At 42.0% G+C, this 27,543-nt stretch overlaps 1 protein-coding gene across 1 annotated transcript in view; it reads left to right on the plus strand.

Moving 5' to 3' along the window:
- The first annotated feature begins 595 nt into the window (after nucleotides 1–595).
- The window catches only part of coro2ba (coronin, actin binding protein, 2Ba), a 70,863-nt gene continuing 43,915 nt past the window's right edge, over nucleotides 596–27,543 (plus strand). Inside the window, exon 1 of the mRNA XM_078174110.1 lies at nucleotides 596–740. Within this exon, the coding sequence (XP_078030236.1) occupies nucleotides 726–740 (15 nt within the window). The 5' untranslated portion in view covers nucleotides 596–725. The remainder of the gene's footprint in view (nucleotides 741–27,543) is intronic.

Here is a 27,543-nt window from a genome sequence, read left to right on the forward strand (position 1 = left end):
TGTATGTGTATGTTCAGGTCTTCATAATGTTTTCACATATAGAAATAACTAAGTGTGATTTTGACTTAGCTTGCTGCAAAAGTCTAAACTGTTCTTGTCTCCTCTCATCAGTTGCCCGTGTCAATCACACACACACAGAGACACACACACATTTATGCACACCGGATGACGTGCAGCCAGCTCCATGCCTGAGGAGCAGACTGCGACACAGCGTCCAACTCCCTCCCTCCCTCCCTGTCTCTGTTTCTGCAGTCGTCTCCTCTCCTGTCCCAGGCAGCACTGCTCCCGCCTCCTCCCACAGCCCTGCCTGACTGCTCATCAATAAGCTGTATTAGTCCATCACTAATCATATTGCAAGAGACAGAGAGTGAGAGAGTCGGGCAGCCAGACTTTGTGTGCATCATCAGTGCATCATCTGTGTGTGTGTTTGCGTGTGTGCAGTTGGAGGGAGGAGGGAGGGGTGTATCCTAGCGGGGAGCTTTTCCCTGTTGTAGTAACCAACCGCACGCCGGCTGCCAGCCATTACTTCACTGCAGCAGCAATCAGCCCTTTCGTACTTAGTGAGCCAGACACACTAACCTGTCTGTCCCCTCCTCTTTTCTCTCTCCCTCTCTCTGCATATTCAGCAGAGCTGCCCTCCTCTCCTCCTCATCACTCTGCCACTCCTGCGGCGTTGCTCTCTGCTTGAAGGGGACACTGGCCTGCTCCTCACCCACTGATTCTGCATGACTGTCACAAAGGTAAGGACGCTCTGGATGGGGAGCAACTTTCAGGATGTCACCAGTGATTCGGGCTGGCGTTAGATTGGACTGTGAAGGTTATTTAAGGTGTTATTCTCATGTGTGTGTGTGTGTGTGTGTCGTTGTCTGTGGAGGAGATGAGTTTTTGAGTAGTGCTGGAGTTGCCGGGTTGTGCAAGGTTATCAGGATGCTGCTGCCTGAGGATGTGTGTTAATGTGTGCTCCCATTAGAGATGCAGTCCGGTTATGATGAGAGCAAATCCAATTCTGTGATCACATTCTCTCATCTGCAGCGTATTACAGGCCGGTAACAAGTTATCCTGCATATGAGGAAGTTATCTGTCTGTGTTTTTATCTGTGCTGGAGCTATATAAACTTTATTCAGATGAGACTTGGTGCTCAAAGAAGAAATTCAGTATGAGGCCTGGCGTTTAAAGGCTAAACTGTTTCTTATAGGTGCTGTGATTTTGTGTAAACTCAGTTATCACACTGCATGTGCAAGATTGTTGAGAGATGTAGAGTTAGTGATCATTTTTGGCAGGTTTGGTTGTTCAGTGTGTTCATGTCTATGAATAAGATAACAAGAGCTGGTAAGCAGGTCCATACTGATATGGTGTTTTGTTTGCTAGCAGCTGCAGGGAGTATCTCCTAAAGCCCCACTGGCTTTGACAAATAGTGATTCATGACAGTAATTAACAGAAAGATCGCCATTATGATATGCAAATTCAGGCTCACAGTGGATTTCTAAGCACTTCACATTGAATCATAACTTCATTGTCAGTGTGCTTCAGTCCTATTGTGGCGTCTTCTTGATCCACTGTGGCTTGGATTGTTCTTAATTTGTACATCGCTTTGAAAGAAAGCTTCGGATAAATGAATTAACGTAAAAATAATGTTCAAACAGTCACATTTTGGGGTCTCAGTCCCCATAAATGGATGAAAAGCGGGTTCCCACAAGGAAAACCACTCAATTTTAGGGTTAAGACTTGGTTAATGTTAGGGTAAGTGCGGAGTTAAGCATGCAGCAATATGGTTAAGATTATGGTTATTATGGTCATCTGAGAATAGATAAAAGTCAGTACTGTGTCCTCAAGTAACAGCGACCAATATGTGTGTATGTGCACAGTCTCAAGCTGATCTTTAAGTTGAAGCCCGCTTGGGTGACTGTTTACATTCACCCAAGTGTGTATTGGTGGACGGAGTCTGTGCTTAACGCTGCAGCAGCCGGTTAAATCCTCTTAATCAATTAACAGAGGGAGAGCAGGAGAGAGGGACAGACAGAGAAACAGGAAGAGACACAGAGAGAGGAAATTAGCACACCTACTCCCATGTAGAGAATTAACCTGGCCCAAAATAGATGACCTACTGTAGACACAGGACAATGGCCTATTTACTCACACACCTGCGAGTTCCACACACGAGTTAAAAAGGCATAATGCTGCATTTCCTGCAATCTCGGACACAAAACCGCACAGATTCACAGACGATCGCTCTCAAAGTACAGTTTCCCTGCCTGTGTGTGAGTGAGATTGTGTGGGAGGTGTATGTGCTGCTGCGTAGGTGGACGCTCTCCACTACGAGAACTGGAAGAGGAAAAGGTCAGATGCTCGTGTGTTGGCGCTTAGCCAAAGCCTAAATCTGACTGTAGACAGGGCAGAGAATTTTAATGAATACAGTTGTGATTTTTTCTTTTGTCTTTGCTTGCATTTTGATTTCCTACCTGCAATTATGGAAATGAGGTGAGGAGGAGGAAAGAGTGAAGAAAAAAATAAGGAAAGACAAAAACGCGCTTTGACATTTCTGTATAATGAAAAAAAGGTATGAAAGCACATTACCCAGTGGTATCTAAAAGATGGTGGGTGTGTGGGAGAAGCAGAGAGAAAGAAAGAGAGGGGGAGAGTCTAGGGAGCTGTTTTTATGGCAGTGCCTGCCAACAGCAAAGAAGTCACCTTGGGAGGGATACAGGACAAGAGCTTCTATGCTGACGGAGCTAAACAGCCCTCTACCCCACAGCACACAGATGCAGACTGACAATATTCTGGAGAGACGGTCCCTGCAAAGCCTGCTTAGTATCAGATCAGCATTTGTGTGGTCTGGCATGGGGCTGGGCGATATGGAGAAAATCAAACATCACAATATTTTTGACCAAATACCTCGATATCAGTATTCCAACGATATTGTGACTTTGACTGTTGATGCTTTCACAGAATATTAACACACTGATTCTTGATAAATAATCATCAGTAATGTGGGTAAAGACAAATAATAGATCAGCTAGAACAGTCTGGTTAGTTCAGAAAATTACACTTTACTATAATGCAGCCTTTAAAACCAGGAAAACACAACATTTATGATATTACAATATTCAAAATCTAAGAAGATATTAAATATATCATGATATTGATATAATATATTGCCCAGCCCTAGTCTGTCATGGCCTCTCAGCATTACAGTGTAGATTTACAGTGATTTGCAATGGGGTCAAAAACATTTACGCAGTAATGTAGTCATATGGGGACATTACATGTTGGGTTTACTTGACATTTTACTTCATTCTACTTAACTCAGACCTGTTGTCCTCGTTTGTGGACACTTTTTTTGTCATCCAGTGGTAGTAAGAGCGCAATACACTAATCTAAAAACAAGATGGCAGCCATCTTTGCCAAGTCAGCCTGCAGCCAATCCCGACACAAAATTGGACAAGGTCCAAAACCTGATCACATTTTATGGAAACTTGTTTATTTTTGATTAATAGAGTTTATAGTTTGATATGGCAACAAATTTGACCAATTTTAGCAACAGTAACAAGCTAAGATGCTGTTTATCAGGAGATACTTGTTTGAGGACACTGGGACTTTATTATTGTTGACAATGTTTTGTTTTTTTATACTCATTGGGTCCTACTGATCCCAAATAGCTGGGACAAGTCAAAAATGTAACCAAAGGGTTTTAAGGCAAAATAGCAAATGTCAGACTCCCAATCGATGCCAGTATTCAACCAAATAACTACAAAAAAGAATATAAAAAACACAATTTGGGCTGTTTGGATGCTCCCAGATTGAAACTTTAGCGTCTTCAGATGTATAGCTCTGGTAGTCTGTATAAAAATTTTTTACCAAAATAATCTCATATAATCATATCAGGACATTTAGTGAAAAACAGTGTTCATTAGCAAATAGTAAATCTTAATGATCAAGAAGACTTGGTGGTGATCCTAGTCTGTTGTGTTCTCGACTTATATTCTTCTTGTTAAAAAAAACAAAAAACAAAAACAAGACCTTCTGGGGAAGAGGTATTCTTTCTCTAACTTTCTCCATGATAAATTTAAGCAATATCACACAATAATGAGTGCTGCCGTACTGAATATCAGCATGGCAGTGATTCGGTCATTGGCAAGAGGTCGCAGGCTGAGTGCTTAAGTATTTGGCGCTTAGACACTAGAGGGACATCTGAGCAGCAGCAAGATAAATCGCCCCATGGAGCCCAGACACTGGTGGAGGTGGTGGTGGCTGATGACTCAGAGGATGATGGCTGATGAGGCAGATAAGGATGATGATTGAGGGACATCTGAGCAGCAGCAAGATAAATCGCCCCATGGAACCCAGACACTGGTGGAGGTGGTGGTGACTGATGACTCTGAGGCTGATGGCTGATGAGGCTGATGGATCCAAGAAGACTAGGCAGTGATAGAGAGCTGGAAGGTGAGCATGGATGCAGCATGAAAGAACCACAGGCAGAAAAAGAACCATTTTTTAAACGAGAAGCAGGAAGACGATAAGCTACCGAAGAAGGTGCGTCGCTGTGGTATTGGTTGATTGTGAATCAACTGTAGAACAGCTGATGACTCAATTGTCAGCCATGGACACTGACAGCTAGAGATAGAGGGTGAGCATGTGTGCAAGGAGTGAATGGCAGGGGGAGAAAGTGAAAAATTGCAGCCTAAGCATGAAAAGTATAATCTTTATGACTGAGCTTTTGGTAGAGCGTTATATCTAAAATTGTTAAAACTGATAAGCATGGAGGGTCTCTCTGGTGCCATATCAAACATTTTCTTCGGAGGGATGCAATGGTCTAAAAAGCTTGAGATATTATCAGTCTTGAAATGTCATTGAGATGTGGCTGTATTCTGTCTGTGTGTGTGTGTACTATTTAACATAAAGGAGTCCAGCTGACCTCACTGTGATGGACAGATCAACAACAGAGAGACAAACTACCATTCACTCCTCTTACAAAATGCTGACAGTGAAAATAGGTCATTGGATGTTTAAATCCATGGCCTTTGCTTTCAAATGTGGCCTTACTGCTCTGAGTCCTCTGTGAGACGGACCATAAGCTCTTTAGCTTTTTAACACGGACACTTCAGTCTACTGGCAATCATTTCTTTGGGCCTGAAGGCTGATCCCATATATTGCTTCCAAATATCATAATGCAGCAAATTGAACATCCTAATATGATCTGTAAAATACCTGAGGGTAATGCTTTCCCTAAACGATGTTATTATTCTGTGGGTTTATCAGCATAACCAACCCTCTGTGTGCAAGTATGTCAGATACTGCCACAGTGCTTGGACAAAGACTTTAACAGTGCTGAAGAGTTGCTAAGGAGATGCAAGATGCACATCTTAATTGAGTTTCCACGAATCAAATACAAATTCCTGCAAGTATAAATACATTTTTTAGAAATATCTGGTCTTTTTTTTTTGCCTTTGTTTGTTTGAAAGTACATCACAGAGAGGCAGAAATGGAAAGTGGAGTTGCACTGCGTCCTCCTAGTCCAGGGATTCTTAACCATGGGGCCGCGGCCCACACTTGGTGTAGATTTATATCCACATGATAAATAAATGTTTCTGTGATGATCACATTGTGTCATGTAATTTATTTCATACGTTTTTAGCTTATTAATTGGAAGTGGATTTGATCTAGTTATTGAATACAAATCAAACCAAGATTAAGATCAATTAAACATGTTAATATCTGAATGGGCCCCGGGCCACATTGTACTAGAAAAGTTGGGCCCCAAGGTCAAAAAGGTTAAGAACCCCTGTCCTAGTCTTTCAACCACTCAGACTGCTCTCACACTACATGTCACATTCACACGCACATTCATACACTGGTGACCAAGGCTAGCATACAAGATGTTACATGCTACACAGTTAAACATTCGCATGCACTCACACCATGCCATTGGGAGTAATTTGTGGGTCAGTATTTGCCCAAGGATACTTTAACTTGTGGACTGAAGGAGCTGGGGATCGGACAACTGATTTTCCAATTAGTGGACGACCCTCTCTACCTCCAAGGAAACAGTAAGAGAAAATGGACATGATGTGCAACACAGGCCTTTATCTCAGTGATATTACCATTACTTGCATGTTTGTCCACTGGCCCTCCATGACACCCCAACATAGACTGTAAAGATGGATGTAGCTACCATGACATCACCCATTGTTTGTGGACTCCTGTTTTAAAGCCTCGAGTTTGGTATTTCAGTCATTATTTTGCTTTTTGGGAGCCAGAAGTGGGTGGAGCTGTGGAGGAGTGAAGGGTGGGTCTGAATCATAGACTGTGGCAATGCCTCGCAGACAGCCTGTCAGTCAAAGTAGCCCTGTTATATAAAAGTTATATAGAAATTCACCCTGTACAGTTGTCATAAATGTTGACATATGGAGACCAAAACAGTTCTTGTACCAGGCTTTAAACATGTTTATTTCTGTTGTAAAGTCGGGCGTGTTAACATGGGAGTCTATGGGGACTGACTCGCTTCCGGAGCCAGCCTCAAGTGGCCATTCGAGGAACTGCGGTTTTTTGCACTTCCATGTTGCCTTCATTTTTCAGCCTCTGAAGTTACAACTTGCAGCCCACAAATGATTATTTTAACTCAGTATTTGTATTCTGAAGCCTGTATTGAAAAATTTAGCCACAGTCAACAGAAAACCCTTTGACCTGTCTTTCTCAAAAGGTCAAACTGGTTATTTATCCGTGTTAAGCCCTAAAAATTGCATTGTGTTTACACACTGCTTTTTCAGTTTTGTGTAAGCTTTTTACATCTATCTTCTTGCAGATACAGTACTTAAAGCTTGCTTATTTGCAAAATAGTCATACTTTGACTGTTCCTGTGACTGTGATATGAAAATAAGTTGAATATTGAAACGAACATATAAGATAAGAAAGGACAGAACTTCATTTGTCCTGATGGAAATTGTCATACAGCAGTTGCAATACAAAGTTGCAGGAGTGCAAATACACAAGGACTAAAATAACATAGTAAAATAGACAATGTATATAAAATATAAAATAAAAAATATTGCAAATATTAAACTAGTGAACAGTGAAGTGCTTAATATAAAACTAGCTAACAATAAGGTTAGCAATGATTGGGAAATTTGCTGTACTTCAAAATAAAGTGTTTATTACAAACTTGAAGGTAGGATCCAATATATACAATATACAACAACAGGTTATTAGTATGGATGATATAGTGTGGTTCCTTACAAGTATTTTGTATAGTTCAAGAGTGCACGGTTAACAGAGAATGTTCATGATTATGTTCATGCTACTTTCTTAATGTGACTTGTGATTTATGTGTTTTTAAGTGAGACGCTTGGTGCTGCACACAGCATGCTGCTCTCAGTGGTGTTGCAGAAAACTGCCAACACAGCGAGCACATCAGGGCACAGCATGGGGTTATTATTACTATATCTGGACACTCTGTTCTCATTTGCTTTGTGATTGCATGCATGTCTGTGTGTGCATGAGTGTGTGGACGTGGGTGGGAGGGCACAAGTGTGAGTTGGCAGACACATAAAGTGTAGGTGGGTGGATAACTTCCATTACTACTACTAAATCTGTACACAGTATTAGAGATCTTGTGGTATCAGCAAAAGGATGAACCTGTTCATCTGCTGTCTTTTGACCTGAAACTGTGTGAATATGTGTGTCTCCATCCTCAAGGCTGTTTCGGCTTCATCTCAAAGTAGCTCAATGAAGCCCTGCAGTTCACAGCTGCTCCCTTATATAAGATAGAAATGGGAAGAGCAAACTCATACAGTGAAACTAGTCAGCCTTCAGTTTGTTCAGTAAAAGACCACTTGTGTCCTCCAACAACACGGGGGCAACAGAGGCTAGCTCTAGCATTGATCGTTGCCCCGAGTTACCTTCCTGTCAGTTTTAGTTTGGTCTCAGTCCACAGGGCTCAAGGGAGAAGCATAATGGCCGCAGCGGGATTTCCCTGTGCAAGAAACTGACCTCTCCAGAAGGCTGAGGTCACTCAACCCTCCGTCTGCCAAATGACCTCCAGTCAGAGGCGTTTAGAAATAAAAGCACGGAAGGACCGAACTCTGCTTCATATTCAAACCGATTTCTGAGCATCCAGCAAACCATCAAACTGTGCCATAAAGCATAACAGCAAGCTGCCAGCTTAGAAGAAGTTGCTCAGAGCATTGGGTCTGATCTTTTGAATACCCCTTTGATTAGAAAGCTGTGATTTGCACGGCAACCCCTAAAATGGTCCAGTTGTTTTTGGTTGGATACCACAGAAAGAGCAGTGTGCCAGGGTTGGGGAGGGGGGTGGGGAGGAGGACAGAGGGACGCTGAAGGAGGAGAGGAGCGACTGGGATGAGGAGGGGGAGGACTGGCCTTTAGAGTCCCCGTTTTTGTTCCTCCAGACACCAGCAAAAATGCTCCCCAGCCAACACTAAAGGGAGATCGTGTGGTGATAAATGATTGTCTGTTCCCAGAGGACAGACCCCCCCCAAACACATACTCATGTGTGTATTACTATACTAGAGAGGACCCTTTATGACTTTATTTATTTTCTGGCTCATAACTCAAACATTAACCATCTGCACTGCACCCCTAACCTCACCCTAATTCTATTTTAGCTTTAACCCTCAAACTAAAAGCCGAGCCTTCAATTATGATTTTGCAAATGCTCTACCCATAAAGGACACACCCCTGAATGAATGATTCAAAAGGTCACACTCAGGTATTGTCAAAGATCTGCCCCAGTATTTACTTATTTATTTTTTGTTTAGCTTTTTATATCATTCTGTATCTTTCCAGTTTTGTTCCTGATGTAGCCAAATCTTAAAAGTCCAATTTTGGTTGAAGTGTTTTAGCCTCAAAAAGCTTATTTCCTCCTTCCTTAGGTGAGAACACATCGAGCCAGTCTTAGCTGCTCTGCACTCTTGCACTCTTCCTCCTCCTTGTAGTCCAAGCCCTAGATGGGTTGGGACCAAGCTACATGGCTAAATCCCTTGTTAACTATTTGCCTCCAAGAACACTGCGATCAACTGCTGCTGGTTTATTTGAGGTTCCCAGCAACAGCCGGAAGAAAATCATGGTTGCAGCCTTTGTCAGTTACACCCCAAAGCTAAGGGACACACTACCTATAGTTATCAGGGAAGCTGGCTTGCTAAATATTTTTTAAAGAAAGCTAAAAATGTATCTGTTCACTTTAGACTTTAACTAGCTCTGACTTTGCTCATACAGATCTGAAACGTTCATGTTTGCAGTAAACCAACAACTCCAGCATGCTGTGAGGTAAAATGATCATTTCTGTCAATGGGCATGGATAACAGCTTCAGTTTCCTGTTGGGAATGGCTGTCTGATGGTGAGGTGAAGCATTAAAACAATCTTAATATTGTGTAAGCTTTATTTTAGAAGGTTAAAATATGTTGGTGAAGATTCTCAGTCGTCCAGATCATGGTAATCTTAAGTGCTACACCACAAGCAACTGGACTTGCTTGAGATTATTCTTGTTCTTCTTCAAGAAAGTCAGGCACATCTAATTGCCTATGATATAGCACTTACGAGTTCTAAAATATGTTTTGCTGCTGTGTGTGTCTACAGCCACCAGACTCCTTTGACAGAAATGGTCATTTCACTTCACAGAGAGCAAGGAGTTTTTAGTTACCACTGCTGCTGATCGGTTGGTTAGTTTGTGTTGCGTGGCTTTCACAGCAGTAGCATACATTGATTAGCTTCTGTGCCCTGGTACACCCCTCTGCTTCTCCTCACTGAAAGCACGCCGACCGCCATCTACTATAGGTAATACACCGACTATGGATCTATAAATGTGTTTATACAAATATAATAATATACAGTATTATACTGAATCTCAACGTGTGTTTACCTGGTTAAATATAGGTTTAATATGTTCCATTTCCAACCTCATATCTTCAAACTCACACTTTCCTCCATGCTTACACTGCAGGTGATTATCATGTGTGGGTGGTGGTGGGATCAGCGATGTAACCTACGTCATTGCTTTTTGATAACAGCTGGGTGGAAGATTCTGTTTGGAAAAAATGTGAAAGAAGGCAGATGTACCCAGCCTTTAATTTGAACCCTGATGAAGAGCTGCTTAGGTCAACAGCCATCGTTTTTTTGTTTAGTGTTCACACATTTCTGCTGCTCTGCAGGAATATTAGTGCCTGAAGTTTGCTCCTTTGCACATTTAAACATTTTGAGGATTTTATGAGCACTATGTACTCACTTTGTCAGAATGTCTTGATTCTGTTGGTTCAACTCTCAGCCCTCACAAAGATAAAAGTGCACACAAACACATATGTACACGCGTGTTCCTCTCCAGCAGAAGCTTTATATTTAACCATGCTGACGTGAATTCTATATAATTCAAAGTAGCATTCCAGCTGTGTTAAGTGTGTTTGCAATTACATATCTGCAAACACCCCAATTATGAAGGAGGCCCACTCTGCTCTGATGTCAGGCGCACACATGTGGTTGGAAAGACGTCTGAAAGCCATTTTCAGAGTGTTTATGGTACAGCTTCTGCTGTTAACTGCAGGGCTGTTAAGACTCTTATAGCATAAAACGATTCAAGATATGTTCGGAGATATGAAAGCTCAGACAAATATCAGTGATTATATGCCTTCATAGTGATTTGTCCAATCAACACAGAAAATAAACATTTGCTGTAGAAGAGCTGTGCACATTTACACACACAGATCCAAGCACATCCACACGCAAACTGTCTTCAGTTCTTTACTCGGGGCACCTCGCCCACCATAAATCTCAATTGAGTCTGATTTAGACCACTGGCCATTTGTCAAGCTTAATGTTTACCCGCACGCTTGCACACACACACACCGACAAACAGACAGACACACTGAACCAAGAGCTAAATCGCCAACCTAGCAACCCAAACCTGCTGTTCTTGGAGGAGGAAAAAAATATGCAGCAGTTTAGCAGATTAAGAATCCTAAATCCAGAATTAGGCTTTTTTGTTTTTTATATTCACTCTAAATGGAGAGAATAAGAGAATTAACGCAGGGGAGAGCCAGTTGTGTGTGTGTGTGTGTGTGTGTGTGAAGAGGGGGAGTGCAGAAGAAAAGTGTGAGAAAAAGGAGGAAAAAGGGGAAATAGTTGTGAGAAAGCCACAGAAAAGCATTCACCGCAGGAAGACATTCAGATCTCATGAGCTCATTGCCTGTCAGAAAGCTTCCTTACCCGGCTCAATGTGTGTGTGTGTGTGTGTGTGTGTGTGTGTGTGTGTGTGTGTGCGACTGTCTGTAAAAACTGTACTTCTCAAATCTTTTGTGAAAAGCCCGTAGTGTATTTCCAAAGGAGTTGGGAAACTCTTCTTTCCGCGTGTCACTGCATAAATCATTCCCTCGCTGCAGATGCATTCACACAGTCCAGACTCTCACATAGTAGGTGACTTTCTCACCAAAGTATGACTTGAATTCATTGCTGAGAGTGCACAGGGGGAAGCTTTGTTGTGGCTTTTGTTGGATAACAGTGTTCATTTTTGGATTGCCCTTTGGGAGGTCACTGAAATAAAGGAGGACGGAATCATGGGAAATTATTTGTGAATGTCCTCCAGTGGAAATAAAGATCCAGGAGAGAGTGACCATTACCAGCATCCCCTTTCCCCTCCAGCTGAGATTAGGTGCACATTCCATGAAATCTGCGTGTGTGTGTGTGTAGTCTGTACAATCAGGACATAGGATGTGCTTCCTGTTTGTGGGCCTGGGGACAAAGCAGTAAAGCACAGAGACAGATGGGTCTTATACTCTGTATGTGCAGGTGTGTGTGATTGTGTGTAAGGGGTGGATGGGTGGTAAAAAGTACTTTGTACATCATGAGAGGCCCATTATCTGGTATTTAAACTCAAGTCTGAGTTACATTAAGTGAAAGAAGCTTCAGGAAATATTGCAGGAAATTAATTTCCATCTGAGAAAGCTCATTTATTTCACCCATGTTTGTTTATTAGTTGTTTGCTTTTTATGCCTCCATGCCAGCGATAGTTGTGACCAGAGGCAAGATGTTATTGAGTTGTTCGTCCATCCATCTGTCCTATTCTTGTGCAATTTGCAAAAAAGTGTCAACTTGTACTCAACAATGAAAGGATTGGACTTTGGTGGTCAAAAGTTACTGTGACCTTGCATCCATCTCATTCTCATGAAAGCAATCTCTCAAGAAGTCCTGGAGCTTTCTCAAATTTGGCACAAACGTCCACTTGTATTCAAGAATGAACTGATGAGAATTTGGTGGTCAAACTTCAAAGGTCACTGTGACCTCACAAAACATGTTTTTAACCATAACTCAAGAATTCATTTGCAAATTATAACAAAATGCCTCAATCCCCTGAGCAAGAGAGTTCAAGTATCTCAGGGTCTTGTTCACAAGTGAGGGTAGAATGGAGCGTGGGATGAATCGGCGGTTTGGCGCAGCGTCTGCATTCATGTGGCCACTATGCTGGACTGTGGTGGTGAAGAGAGAACTGAGCCGGAAGACAAAGCTTTCGATTTACTGGTCCATCAACGTCCCAACCCTCACCTATGGTCATGAGATATGGGTAGTGCCTGAAAGAATGGGGTCGCTGATAAAAGGACCGAAATGAGTTTCCTGGCTGAAGGGTGGCTGGGCTCAGCCTTAGAGATAGGGTAAGGGGCTCGGACATCTGGGCACGTCCAACTGGTAGGAGGCCCCGGGGCAGACCCAGATCACGCTAGAGGGATTACACATCTCATCTGACCTGTGAATGCCTTGGAGTCCCTCAGGAGGAGCTGGAAAGCATTGCTGAGGAGAGGGACATCTAGAATACTTTGCTCAGCCTGCTGCCCCCGCGACCTGGCTTCTGATAAGCGGCTGAAAATTAATACATTATGACAAAATGACATTTCATATCCAAAAGGTCACAGGTCAGCTTCACTGTGACATCATAATATTCTGCAAAACACTTTTCTGGCCATTATTCAACGTCATGACGCAGGAACAGAAGAGGAGACATTTGGTCAGATACTGAATTGGTGACGTTAAACTTGGGTGCACATGTTGAAACTGCTGATTGTATAGATCTTCTGTGCTCCTGGGTTGAAGATGTGTGTAAAGCATCCATGTTTTCACAGACATGGACGTAAATTGTACGTACGTCTTGAGTAGTTCGTGGAGGCATATAACTGCAAGGCTATAATTCTAGTGTTTTTAATAATTCATGGGTTTTATGGAAAGAATATCCAATACCAAAAACAAAACACAGGCAGGTAACCAAACAGACATTAATAGAGGAAAGAAAGAAGAATTATTTGGTTACATTAGTGTGGTAGGCCTTAGTATTCATGGCAACAATTACAGACGTGCTGTACCAAACCATCGGATTCTTGTCAAGGTTAGGTTGCTCCCTTCAGTAATTACCCACTGAAGCTGTCCCATTGTTCTTTAACCATATCATTTTTCCAGTTCAATCCTCCAAACATCTTTTCACGTGCACCAATTTCCATCATTTGTTCCGTCCACATTTTCAGGGAGTTTGAGACTCTTTTCAACATCGTAGGATCAGCCAGACACAAGTTATATAGCCAGATGTTAATACTCCCCGTTTGTAATTTGTATATGAATGAAGAACGTGGTATTAAGATTCAAAACTATTTTAAAGGATAACCTCTGAGATGGATTCAAACCCTCTGTGCATCCTTTCCTTTCCCTCCGAGCAGTGCTTCTTTCTCTTATTTGTTCCTGTCTCTTGCCTCCTCTTGCAAATATGCTTCTGGGCCTTTTATGTCTAGTTATATCTGTCTTTTTCTTTCTTTCTCCCACTTGAGGTCCTAAAACTCCAGTGGCCATTACAACAGAGTAACAGTGACACAGGAGGCACTCTTGTCAGATCAGTGTCTGGCTGTAGCACCCTGAATCAGATTGAATGGCTCGCAGCAGCTGTAAAGATGTTATTTATATCATACTACACTGACAGCTGTTTTTACGATTTTGTCAACCCCGTTTATATCGGTGTCGTCAACATGCACAAAATATTCCAGTTTTTGCCCTTATTTTGAAAGAGCTAAGCTGTTTACGTGATTAATGAAAAATATTCCACTAATATTTCAGTTCACATGCAACCATGAATGCTCTGATTAATGTGCCCTAATGTGTTGCTTTTGACGTCAGATTATGGAAAGTGGCTTGTGCCAGGATTTTTTCAAAGTTTCCTACCGCTGGCAGAGTTCTTCGGCCATGTGAACACAGCCTCCCTCTTTTATTCCTTTAACTACATTCTTGAAAGGAGTGACATTACTATATTTGTGCATATCCAAAACTTTCTTGACATCCAAGTCTTTCATAGTGTTTAAAAGTAGGTGTGTTTCTTCTTCTGGTCTAAGTTTAACCTACTATAATTTTGCACGCACACCGTTTTCTTGTGGAATTAGAAATTACCGGCCTCTCAGATGTGCTCACTTCGGCTTAACCATCAGATCAAGTGGTCTCAAAAATGTACAAATTCATCAAAACCCAAAGGAACAATGGCCCACGTTGTATCAGGGGTGCAAATCTCTCAGCTCCTCATGATTTAATTCGATACTGACTCAGAGGCTTAAGATGCGATTATGAATGTAACCACGATGCACATGTTGACGTCTGTCAAGTGTCACCATCCAATCCACCCACCCCTATGTTGTATTGAAATGGAATCATACCCAGAAATCAATCTGTCCCTTAAATAGTCACAAAGCAAGTGAGATGATTCAATAAATGGAGCTCCTCAAGTTAAAACTGTCCTGTTCAGTGAAACAGAGAAAGGACTGCATTCTTTATACATTGTGAGAATCACTCCAGTTGCACTGGTGAAGCTGCTGTGGTTGATACATGTGAACTATGCAGTCCATTGCAGCGCCACTGCAGTGAGAATCGGGGTGGTCCATTTTCTCACTGAAACTGTAGCTGCCCGGTTGGGAGGCTTGATGAAGTGTCATGGAATCCACTTACATAATTTTATCCCACATCACATTCCCAGGCATGAAGCTGACAATAGCTGTGCTGTATACTGCGCTGTGTTTTCATTTCTTGCATGTTTGTGTAATGTCGACTCACATTTGAGGCATGTTCTATCATCCGTGTGGACACGTAATGTTTTGTGATTTGTTTACTTCTCACACGTGGTGTGCTGGTCAGGTATGATGCACTGTGATGTAAAGCACGGGTTCAAACATGCGACATACCACATGTGAACATCTGCTTCATACTGTAGGTAGAACTGTACTGTACGCTGAATGAGACAGTTTAGAGTTGAGTGAACATAAGAGAGCAATGAGTGGGGAGTGGGGCAACGAGTGAGAGCACATCCACGGCAGTTGATACTGCCACCCACACTCTCTCTCACTCTCACACACACACACACACACACACACACACATACAGACATCCGCATTCAAGTTCATCAGGGTCAAATTCGTCTCTGTATTTCGCCTACAGGCACTGATAGCAGTGTAAATATAGATCCAGCACAAAATACTTCATTTATTTAATTTCCTCTCCTCATGTGCTTCTTTTCATAGTACATATTTGCTCTCCTTTATATTTAAGATGTGTCTAATTACCAGTCTTCAGTCTATGATCTGTTTAGTGCTGCTGAAAATGCATGAAAAGGGTAAAAAAAAGCATTTTAAAGGAAGTTAGTTGCAGTGGTTCACATTCTGAACTAACTGATGAGCCCATGAGGAGATCACATGAACCATAAATACATAAGCCTCTTATAAAGGCTGCAGTATATGGTGAAAGTGTCTCCACTGAGCTGCAGATAAAGCCTGATGCGTCAGCAGTTTGTTTAAATGAGTTTGGCCAAAGCAATCTGACAAAGGCCTAGTACACATGGACTCAGGTATTTTTGTAAACCGGGTTTTTCCCATCAAAAAAAAAAAAATTCCCATCCACATGCACTGTTTCAAAAAAATCTCTACTTTTTCAAATAAAAATGCAAAAACAAAATGAAGCACTGTCAAGAGCATACCAAACCCACACACGGTGATAAAACTGTAACCCTAAAGCCACACAAAGAATGCAAGATGATGTAGTCAATCAGCAGCCTAAAGAAAAAAGAAGCTATTACTGGAAGGCTCCCTCGAGCAGTGACCTCAGTAGTGCATTTTGACGCCCCTGTTCCTCAATATAGCAGAGGAGTAACTGTACATTTGTGTGTAAACGTGTAAAAAGTCAAGCTAGCAAGATTACCACAAGCAGTAATTTGGCCAGGTTTAACATTGCACAAAAGGCTGCCTCATTTGTGACGTCTCACAAACGAGATAACAGCGCACACTCTGCCAACTACAAGCCACAAAATCTGTTTTCCCCATCTACACATCAACACTGAAAATGAGAGTTTCTGAAAATCTTCACCCTGGACAGATTTTTCCAAAGGTTCGTTTTAGTGGCTTAAACTCAGTTTGCATGTGTACAACAGGCCAAAATGCATAGAAAAGCTATGTATATACAAAAATACCCACGTCCATGTGGGCTAGGCCTTATAAGTGATGATTGTTTGAGTTAAAATGCCATTCAGAGGGATCAGACTTCAGGTGGTGCAGGGGCAAAGCTTTGGAAACCTGAGATCAGTTCATAGGTGTGAAGTGCCAGGGACACATGGGTACATATGTTTGTCCATCCCATTCTTGTGAAAGTGATATTTCAAGAATGCCATGAGGGATTCTTCTTCTTCTTTTTTTTTTTTTTTTGAAATTTGGCACAACTGTCCAAGTAGACTCAAGGATGAACTGATTAGATTTTGGGGGTCGAAGATCATAGGCAAAGGCTACTGTGACCTTGCGTCCTTCTGATTCTCATGAACGTGATATCTCAAGAACAGCAGTAGGGAATTTCTTCTAATTTGGCACAAAACGTTCAGTTGGACTCAGTGATACTGAATTGAATTTGGTGGTCACAGGTGAAAGGACGATGTCACTGTGACCTCATCCGTCTCATACTCGTGAACACAATATCGAGAACACCTTGAGGGAATTTCCTCAAATTTGGCACAAACGTCCCCTGGACTCATTGTATTTGGTAGTCGAAGATCAAAGGTCAAGGTCACCATGACCTCACAAAATGTGTGTTGTGGCCAAAACTTAAGAATTCACACACTAACCATGTCAAAATTTGATGGGATGTCTAATAGGATAAAATATGAAGTGATGACATTTTATATCCAAAAGGTCAAAGGTCAACTTCACTGTGACATCATAATGTTCTGCAAAAACACTTTACTGGCCATTATTCAATGTCATATCTCAGGGGAGACACTTAGTTTGATACTGAATTTGTGACACTAATCTTGGGTGTCCACCTTGAAACTGTGCTGATTATAAAGATCCCCTGCGCTGACGGGTTGAAAATAGGGCTGTCAACGAATATTCTAAATTCGAATTTAAATTCGAATTTGAAAAAAAAATGGACCTTCGAATGTGAAAATTGATAATCGATTGTGGAGGGGGAAAAAACCCCACCCCCGCAGCTGTCCTCTTTGTGAGTGGGAGGTGGGAGCGGCCACGGAGCTACGCGGCGCGGCGCAGCCGGTGTGGATGACACAATCGGTTAACATGGGCGCCAAAAGGAAACTGGCTTCGCTTCTCGGCGCTTCAAGGCTATTTGCAGCGCTTCCGTGGGCGGCGTGGCCTGACGGGTCAGAAAGGTTGGGCGAGCGAGAGGTCCGCCTTCATTTATAACTTAATGTTATATATAATTGTTTTATGTGTTTTAATGTGTAGGTATGTAAATGTTTTCAAAGACGTTTATGTTGAAATAAAAATACCTAGAAGTAGTTATGTTTCCTTGTATGAATACATATAGAAGTATGTTTCCTTGTATTAGTGTGCCCTCTTGTGGACATAATGCGAAGAAAAAAAAATTCGAATGGTTCGAACCTATGAGTTATTTTTAGAAGGAATATTGGAACGTCATTTTTGAGCAATTTTGACAGCCCTAGTTGAAAATCTGTATGAAGCCTCCACGTTTTTACAGACATGGATGTAAACTGTAAATGCAACTTGACTGGTGCGCAGAGGCATACATGTGCAAGGCAGCAGTTAAAGTTTTTGCGGGGCTAGTGCCTCCATGTGGTTGGTAACGATGTCTTGCAGAGTAAATTAGATATCTGGGGCAGATAGCGGATGGCAGGTGAAAAAAGAAGCAGAATGTTGATCATACACTACGAGTCACTTGGCTGACTTTCTATTTCCAACAGAGGAGTTAGCAGCTGTTTCAAAATGGGAGAAAGGAGGAAGGAAATGTAAAAAAAAATGGACAAAATAATGTTATCTTAAATAAACCATAAAACATGTTGATATATTAAATAAATAACTTAAAAAGTGTGCATTATTTGTCCTGCAAATCTTTGCGTAGGCAGTGGCATGACGCCGCATCACTGGGTTTGATTTATGCTGGAGTTCATTTCACAGAACTGCCATCTGATTCTTCCTTCAGAGTTTTTGCGCCAGGCACTTTTTTATGAGAAACGTCAGTTTAAATGACAATCGGCCCTTATTTTTCGGAGAATCTGTTCTTAATTCCAGCTGTGTGGGTTTCCATTGCTGTCTCTATGGTAACACAGTGGGTATGCCTGTCTGTCGAGAAAGAAACAGTCCAACAACAGAGGCGAGAAACAAAGAGCCTTCAGAAATGATTGGACATTAGAATTCATACTTCTCCAGTAATGGGAAACATGGACTGTATTCCCTGCTACTTAGGGAAATAGTAACAATTGTGATTATTATTCAGAGCACTTTTCCTACATTGTTTTATGACTTTAATAAAAAATGATAATTTGATAAATTTCTCCATTCATGCAGAATTTTATTTAAAAAGATGAATATGCTGGGGTGTCGGTGGCTTAGTGGGTAGAGCAGGCACCCCATGTACAAGGCTGTTGCCGCAGCGGCCCAGGTTTGACTCCAGCCTGTGGCCCTCTGCTGCATGTCACTCCCCCTCTCTCTCCCCTCTTCACACTTAGCTATCCTATCAATTAAAGGCAAAAAATGCCCCAAAAATATCTTAAAAAAAAAAGAATATGCTTGAGTCAACTTCACAAGGACATTGACCAGCACTTGCACATTCCTATCTCCAGTTTGATTAGACACCGTCTTTATTTAGTTCAAGTTTGGACCTTGAGCAGAAAGTTCACACACATGTGCCCACTGCTTAGAGAAATCGTGCGGACACCACACTGTTGTATGTAGACCTACTGTATGCATCTTCTCTCTCTGTTATTGTTTACTGGATGGATTCACCAGCTGAGAGCCAGCTGCATCTGCATTCCAGCCCCTTGCTCCTTCACTGTGGGTGCTCACTGCAGCTGAGAGGGTTCGCTGGGTCTGTGCTGACGTTTCAGGTTCATTTATGTATGTAGATGATTTCGTGGAAAGAGAAAAACAGAGGCGAGGCGAGGGGAGGCGAGGGTGAGGACAACATGCAAAGACTTGATCAAGATTTGGCTCTGATCAAAGCATTGCTAATAAAACATGGGTGATTAAAGTTTAAGTGCACTTAAACACTTAAACTGTCTGTTTTGTTGCATTTATCCACAACAAAATGAATAACGTGACAATGGAAAGATTTAGATGCTCAGTTTTCTTAAATTCACACATTAAAAACGAACAAAATGGCCAGTAAAACAACTTTTTAAATAACGTTGGAATAAAATTGGGTAAGGACATGCAACTAAAATAAAATTTAAGTTTGGGAAAAAAGACTGTGATCAAAATGAGAGAGTTGACTCCAAAGGGCCCACATTGTTCTGTTCCTGACAGATTTATGCAGTTGATTGCAAAGACACCAGTTGAAATATAACCTGATAAACGTATATTTTACATACATTTAAAGCTTGTTGCTGTTTGTTTGTCTTGAAGTAGAAATCTGTTTAATCTGATTAAGGGATTGAACCCAGATTGCAGGTAAACATAAACATCTCTCTACCATCCTACACCATAGATATATAAAGAGAACAGGATGCACGGTGAAGGCGGGGCCCCGTTCATTACAATGAAAGCTGCTCAATGGCGCATTAAGCCAAAAAAAGCTGGTTTAAGCAGTATGAATTTAAACCAGTCTTTTGCATCGTGGGGCTCGAGACTTCCACCTGCGGAGTGGCTAAGGCTGGCTGAGCAGCTAACTTCTGGTTTAGTACTTCACTAACTTGAATAAGGATGAAAATCATTTAGGCATCACTTTCAAAATGTTATCAGACCAAATGGGTGGAATTCTGACACATTTTGTGAGGAAAGTGATGCTCAAAAAAATACTGATATACAGATATTTCTTTCCCAATGTAGGTCTATAGAAAAAAGTATTTTTGGCCCCATAGCATCATGTCACAGAAGTAGGAATTCCACTGTTTGGCCACTATGTAAAATTGTGTTCAAAGCCCAGCACTGTTCTTGGAACTTATCCTACACCCATACTTTCCACCATGCTGTTTGCTGATAGAGTCACGCCTCCTTTTTTTGTGTACAGGTGATGTGTGTACAACATTCCCACACAACTGTAGACACAATTGACCCTTTGCTAAGTCCCAACCCCGGACGCAGACTGGCCAATCATAACATAGCGTCAGGCTGGTAAAGACCAGGGTCCGACAACAACACGGCTGTGCTCCATTGACTCTAATGCAATGGTTTCAGATTTCCTTTATTTTCAGGCTGGTTTTGTGGATTTGGAGCTAAATGTTGTGCCTGGGGCACGTCGTGTATTAATGATACTCGTTACCTGGAGAGGTTGGAAAAAAATATACATTTCTTCCCTGTTCCAAAACCAAAATCAAACCCTGAAAAGTGTAGGGTTAGCTAGCTAGCTACTGAAGATATAGCCTACTGAATGTATACACATGCTGCTTTTGCTTTTTAATGATTATAACAGTGAACCAAAGACCGACCCTGCTGTACAGGAACCAGTGAAGGGAAGCAGGGAGACTTTGCTGATATTGAACCAGCTGTGTGTCATCGCATTGTGCACAGATGAACGTGACTTCCCCAAAGGTCCAGGTGCTGGCAGCAGCACAGGGCGAAGCCAAACACTGTTCATCTGCACACACTTTGATGCCACACAGCTGGTTCAATATCAGCAAAGTTTCCCTTTATATTCATTGTCTTGTGTGGCGATCAGCAGTGATGTGGTGGTTCACTTTTACACTGTGATCTGTAGCCTATAGTTCGGCTCTAGCTTCTAACTATCTTTGTCTTTTTAACCTGTTGTTGCTGCTGAGTCAGTTTGACATCCTGGATATATCCTTCAAACACAGACTGTAGACCCCTCTGTCTGCTTCTCTCTGGAATCACTGTTTCATTTGTCCAAAAATATGATAATATTTCTTCAGGGAGTACAGTTAGTTACAGTGTGGGCTCCATGCTTCCTCCGACAGCTTGTCAGACCATCTCAAAGGGGTGGGGCTCAGTGAAAGGTCAATTGTAAACATACTGTTTAAAAGGCCATACTATGTTGATGGCAAGACAACCTACATCTTCCCCTAAGTGCACATCAGTTTGATGCTTTTTACTTCTAAAATGATCAGGTAAGTGGACCAGTAATTGGCCAGTCTCATGTAGAATAATTGCACAAACTGCTCGCCAGGTATTTTAGTTATCTCCCTGTAAGTCTCTGCATTCCTTGTGTCTCACAAGGTAGAGACCGCAGCCTGGCAATGCTCCTGACAATGAAGAATGGGAGCTGTGAACTCCTTAGCTTAGGGTAATAAAGGCTAAAAGACATTATTCCACATCGTCAGGGGGAAAAAAGCTGTTGTGGTTTGGAGTGGAAAGGTGCTGATGGTGGCAGCAGCAGAGAAAGGCATGAACTAATAAAGCAGGACCTTGTGTCATGGAAAGATAGGATGAGAAGACTTATTGTTAATCTTTATTTTAAGTCTGCAAATATATGATCCAACCCCACCTTTCCACATCACCCCTGCTTTTCTCCTGCTCTTGTGAAATGCATCAAATTTGCTAGGTGAAGCTGGTATATCTTAATTAGTAACTTTATACCACTGCAAAACTATAAAATCCTCTGGACTGGAAAAACTGTAAAAGAGAGCCACTGTTGTCTTCACACCAGTGAAACCATAGAGAGATAGTAAGGCCCTTTGAATGAAACAACCAAGCTTGATTTTTGTAACTTTGGTTAAATGACAACTGCACAAAATAACTGATTGAGAATAGAACGACATGGGAGGCCCACATGGACAGAGCCTGCCTGGGATTTGAGCTGATTTTCCCAAAATATATTAGTTGTCAAGCCACCTATTGGGTCTTTTTCTTTTTTTGTAGCCTTTGCCAAAGTCTGATAGTTGCTTGTTAGGATTTTCATCTTGGATTAGCTTTATTTGCAGTGTAGTGAGTTATTGACTTTACTAAGTCACTTAATTCCTGTGGAAGCTTTTGTTAATCCCATAGATAAGAGGGGTGTGTCAGACATATATTTGATACATGATACATGAACGTTCACCTCCAAAATGTTCATTTGATGATTGTAAATATCGCCTGTCCAGAGTTCATAAGAATCCTTACTCATCCTGCATTAAAAACAAGTGAATATGTGGTTTGCATGTGACGGACCTCCAAGTCTAAAAAGATTAACTTTGCTTGTCAACAGTACAAACATAATTGCTACACTTTTTAGAGGACCTGTCTCACTCAGATTCCTTACATTTTTTCCACATCATGCAACTGCTAATCAGTTAAGAAAAGATAGACCTGTATCTGTCCCAAGGGAAATTGTGCAGCAGTTGCAATAAAAAGTAGGAAAGAGTGCAACTATAAAACATGAAATATCAGTAAAGGTGCACACAGTTGTCTGAAACGAAAAAGTGATTCTATTAAAATTAACTTTATCCCTTAACTTTATGCCCCAGTTTATACTTGCGTAAAGGGCTCTCCTGAAGGCTTTCTGGTAGGACGAAATTTTGAGACAGTATTTGAAGATGTACCGACATTATAGCTATATTATTTTGAACATCAGAGGAAAATGCTCTTGTTTCAGGTCCAGTTTGTAGGATTCAGGGGGATATGTTGGCAGAAATTGAATATAATAAGTATGTTTTCTTTAGTGACAGTTAGTGACAGTTCTGTAAGAATTGTGTTTCAGTCAGGACCACTTTAGTCAAGGAAAACTTAATTTCTATTTGTAGTATTATATTTGGTGGTATGGCTCTGTTCTGGGGCCTCTCTGCCTTTCATAGGCCTACGCAGAAAGCCTAAGGTGGAGAGAGCACACCTCTCTGCCCTCCCATGCATAAACAAGGAAAGCCTTAGGCAGGGAGAGCACACTTCCCTGCCCTTCCATGCGCCTACATGGAAAGCCTAAGGCAGGCCCAATAGCAGCAAAGACCCCCGGCAACAGAACAGAGCAGCATCAGAGACAAACAGAAATGACATTGATATGTCAGGCACAACATAAAAAGTAGGAGCTGGGGTGGAGGCAGGTTGCAGAGCAGCTTGCAGAGGAAGCAGCAACAGTAGGCAGGCCAGAGCAGTTTAAATAGGGCGCCCTGAATGAGATTTGCCAATTGGTTGTATAGAAAGGAATCATGTGATCTATCAGCTGACTCCCTTCCATCAATCAGCTGCTCCGTCAGTTGATTGGGCTGTTTGAGATCAGCTGATGTAGCTGGGATGTGACCTGAGCTTGACACCATATCCTGCCTGAACTAATGCTGTGCTCAATGTCTGTTACCTGAGCTGTTTATATCTGCGTAGGGAGCGGGTCCTTTTCCATGGAGCCTACCATGTTGCACCGCTATGTGTATACAGCAGCTCAGGACAAACAAACCAAAAATTGGCTCTATATAGGGCCATTCGTGTTTTTGCGTGGCAACTATAGTTAGCAGCAGCTTTACGACAAGCTGAAAAAGACAGATTTTTAAAGTGAAACTGCTTCATTCAGTGTTTATACAGGTTTAAATCACTGGAACTGTTTGTTTTGGAGAGGAAGAGACCTCTGCAGATGATTCCGCTCCTGGTTAAAAACTAGTGCTGCACGATTTTATAAAAATGTGCGATTGCGATTTGAGTGGACAATATTGCGATTTGCAATTTGTGATTGCGATTACAATATAACACATAAATGGTATCATTATTCTTTTTGCTTGATTCAGTGTTTCCCCTACATTATATCAGGGGGGCACTGACCTGACCTGACATAGTCATTTTATGGACAGTGTGTTAATAACCATCAACAGACAGAGCACAGTCAAACACGCTGCTCACACAGCAGTGCAGCACGGCACTGTACACACAGCGGAGTGAGCATATGTTGTGTTTAGGCGTTGTCACATAAATGACAAATTCCAGCACGCCATAGCACAACACAGCAGCGTGTCAAGTGGGCTGAAACCAAGCAAAGTTGCTCAGTTTTTCATTTGTTATGGAGTCCATGATTTCCCTGTGACCCTTACAAATGTTTGCTTAGCTGTGCTTGGATGTTGTTTTATGAGGCTCTGGTGGCTTTCAGTTGTCTCATTGACTTTAACGTTACACGGCTCGGCTTTCTCTCGTATGCACGCTTCCTACTTTTCCCTGTGCTGTCTTGAGTGCTGATAGATTGGTTGTGTTGCCGCAGGACGTGGCGACTTTAACTTTTACACTTACACAGCACGTCTTTCTGTTCAATGTCGCCGTACCTGAATCCAAAGTATCGCCATGTAACAGACGTTTTTTTCGCCACCAACTCAGCCTGTTCATGGTTGTGCTCATGCTCTTCGTCAGCATCTATGTTGGTCACTGCTGCACGCCGGCTGCACTCACCAGGATAGCTTGTGGGTGTGATGTCAACAAACTCCACACACTACAGGAGAGGCAGTCACGTTCACAGGCACACACGTTAACATTTATTTACATTACATCGCAAATCGCAGCCTTTTATGAGGTTATGTAATCGCACAGCCTGACATCGCGATTGCGATTAATTGTGCAGCACTATTAAAAACCTCCTGAACTATGAACACAGAGTGAAGTTTCAGGTAGTTGCATTCTGCAGTCGTCACCACAAGATGCCACTAAATCCTGCTCACTGTTCCTTTAAAGTACAACCTGACAAATTGTCCGATGGGGACATTCAGTGTATCGTACAGATCAGCTCTAATCAGTGTCTAATAAATGTGTGTACTCTAAATATGTATCACCACTGATCCATTTGAGAATATTACTGTCCAATCTAACAAAACCACTGTAATACCCAAACACAAAAACAAATGGGATACAAAGAAACGAGGGTGGTGAAGATTATACAGTTAGCCAAAGTATTACTTGGGAAGTGAGCAGATCCAGCAGGGAGAAGATGGTGCCAATAAAGAATCCCTTCTGGAATAACAGCCAAAATTAAATATTTGTCCCCACTGAGGATTGTGAAATGAGGTCTGCGTTTTACAGCTGACTTTTAAACTGGGACACATAGGTCTACTGTACTGCAGAGGTCCAATTGACAGGCTGGCAATAAACAGATCAATGCAACAGACTGGAACGATGTGCATGAGTGACCATATGATAGATATCCAGCTTACTCCGAGCCATCCAAACGCTGTCCAGCCATGTGAGTGGGATGCTCTTATATAAACTTTATAATAAACCAATGGAAAAATGATAATACGCATATGGAGGCACGTGGATGTTGAATGACAGCAGCATTAGCATTGTAGTCCTGTGGTTAGTTTTCCCCGGGTGAGCTCATCAGCAGAGTGGCTCCTCTGAAATAGGTCAAATTCACAACACATTAACCTTCACCCACATATGGGAATACTGTCATTTCAAATGTGGCTTAACAAGCACACACATGGATGCAAAAGGCGATTACTGTTGCCTGTGCCTTTCTATCCTCTCTGTGTGCGTGTGTGCACATTTTTGAAGTGCACAGTATGTATCTTTTTCTCAAGCAGAGAGTATTGAAGAGACACTGGTGAGATTATCCCAGATGTGCAGGAGAGCATATGGTAGTTTTAACCGGAGGTGACGAGCACTATCTCTTCCCTCATCTTACCTGTCAGATTTTGAACAGTGCACACTCATGATCTCCACTCGGCACTTCTGTCGTGGCTTAACCTGCTTACTGTGGTAGAAAAACCCATCAGAAGTCTTTCCTCATGACCGCTGCTCTGAATAAACAGAAACATCTGGAGCTTCCCTGCCTCCATTTTAAAGCTGGCAAAGGTGCCAGAATTGCTGCAATCTGTTTGTCTCACACATATTCCCCCTTCTTTGTATTCCGCCTGTGTTAATAGGCTGCGACATGCGATGTGACATCTTTAATTTGTGTCAGGGAACCAGCAGAAGGAGGAAAAATCTTTGGGCCCAATTAACCCTCTTAACAGCATCACGAAGAAGCTCTGTCTCGTTACCCTCGCTTTGATTTTACTACAGTTTTATTCCTGTCCTCCTCTCTGACGACTTCATTTCTCCTCAAGCATCAATGAATCAGTGAATCGACTAGTCCATTAAATTGTGAGTAAAACAGATTACAGAGAACTGACCTGGTGCTCTAATATGATATTGATGTGTACAAGGTTCCTGTGCAAGGACGTTTGTTATCTCATTGCCCTGGGTAACTCTATCAGACAAATGGCTCTATAATATCCTTTCACTGTTGGTATCCAGCATCTGCACCTTCAGTCAAGCAGAGGTTGATACCATCTCAAGATATCTCAGCAACTACTGGACAGAGTGGTGAGAAATTTGCTGTGAAAATTCAAGGTCACCTTCAGGTTTCTCCCTGATTCTTATAGCACCAACTTTAGGCCAAAATGTCAACCTGTAACCAAGAAGAAATTTACTCATTCATGCTTTTCATGCCTCAGAGAATGACTCCTTTCGGTGCACGAAACTCAATAACATTTCGTCTCGCACCGTGCCTGTGTGAAAATACAAACACATTACACTGTATCTCATAATCTCACAAGTATTGCCAAAACACACCAACAACAAACATCAAATAAAACACCCTGATTATTTTCAGTGTGCAACCACACACTGATGGCAGCTAGATGCGCATTGGCACTCCAAGACGCCATCCCTGCAGCACTTCACACCCCTGTCCTGTGTCCAGCCTTGCCACCCCTGGAATTAAATGCATTTGTCCCCCACTGGCTCTCTGCTTGTACATACCAGCTCCCGAAGCAGCTCTTTTTCTCTGCTCCTATGGCAGCTTGACTCCTTTCCTCACCATTTATGTATAAAGAGAACTCTGTAGCCGTTGCTATGTCTCATGTGTGACAAAGAATGGATGAGGAGAGAGGTCGTTGAGGTTGAGAAATATCCCGAGCTAAACGACCCACAATACAGTCATTATAAAGACAGTGGCCAAAAAAGATATTGCCTGGTGAGTCATAGCTCTGGACATTGGCAATTCAGGTGAGAAATAAAGTTTAATTAGGGGCTGTCCACACATGATTTTAAGCTAATGCTTAGGTGGAGGAAGCACAGATCTTTTAGTAAAAGTAGTAATGACTCTGGGCAACACTTGATGTGTGTTACATGGTGCAAGGTGTAGAATTACATTTAAGCGATTTTAAAAGCCCACTGTGTAGGATTGAAGGGCATCCA

Source organism: Epinephelus lanceolatus, chromosome 2 (genome assembly GCF_041903045.1).
Source record: "Epinephelus lanceolatus isolate andai-2023 chromosome 2, ASM4190304v1, whole genome shotgun sequence".
Classification (NCBI taxonomy): Eukaryota; Metazoa; Chordata; class Actinopteri; order Perciformes; family Serranidae; genus Epinephelus; species Epinephelus lanceolatus.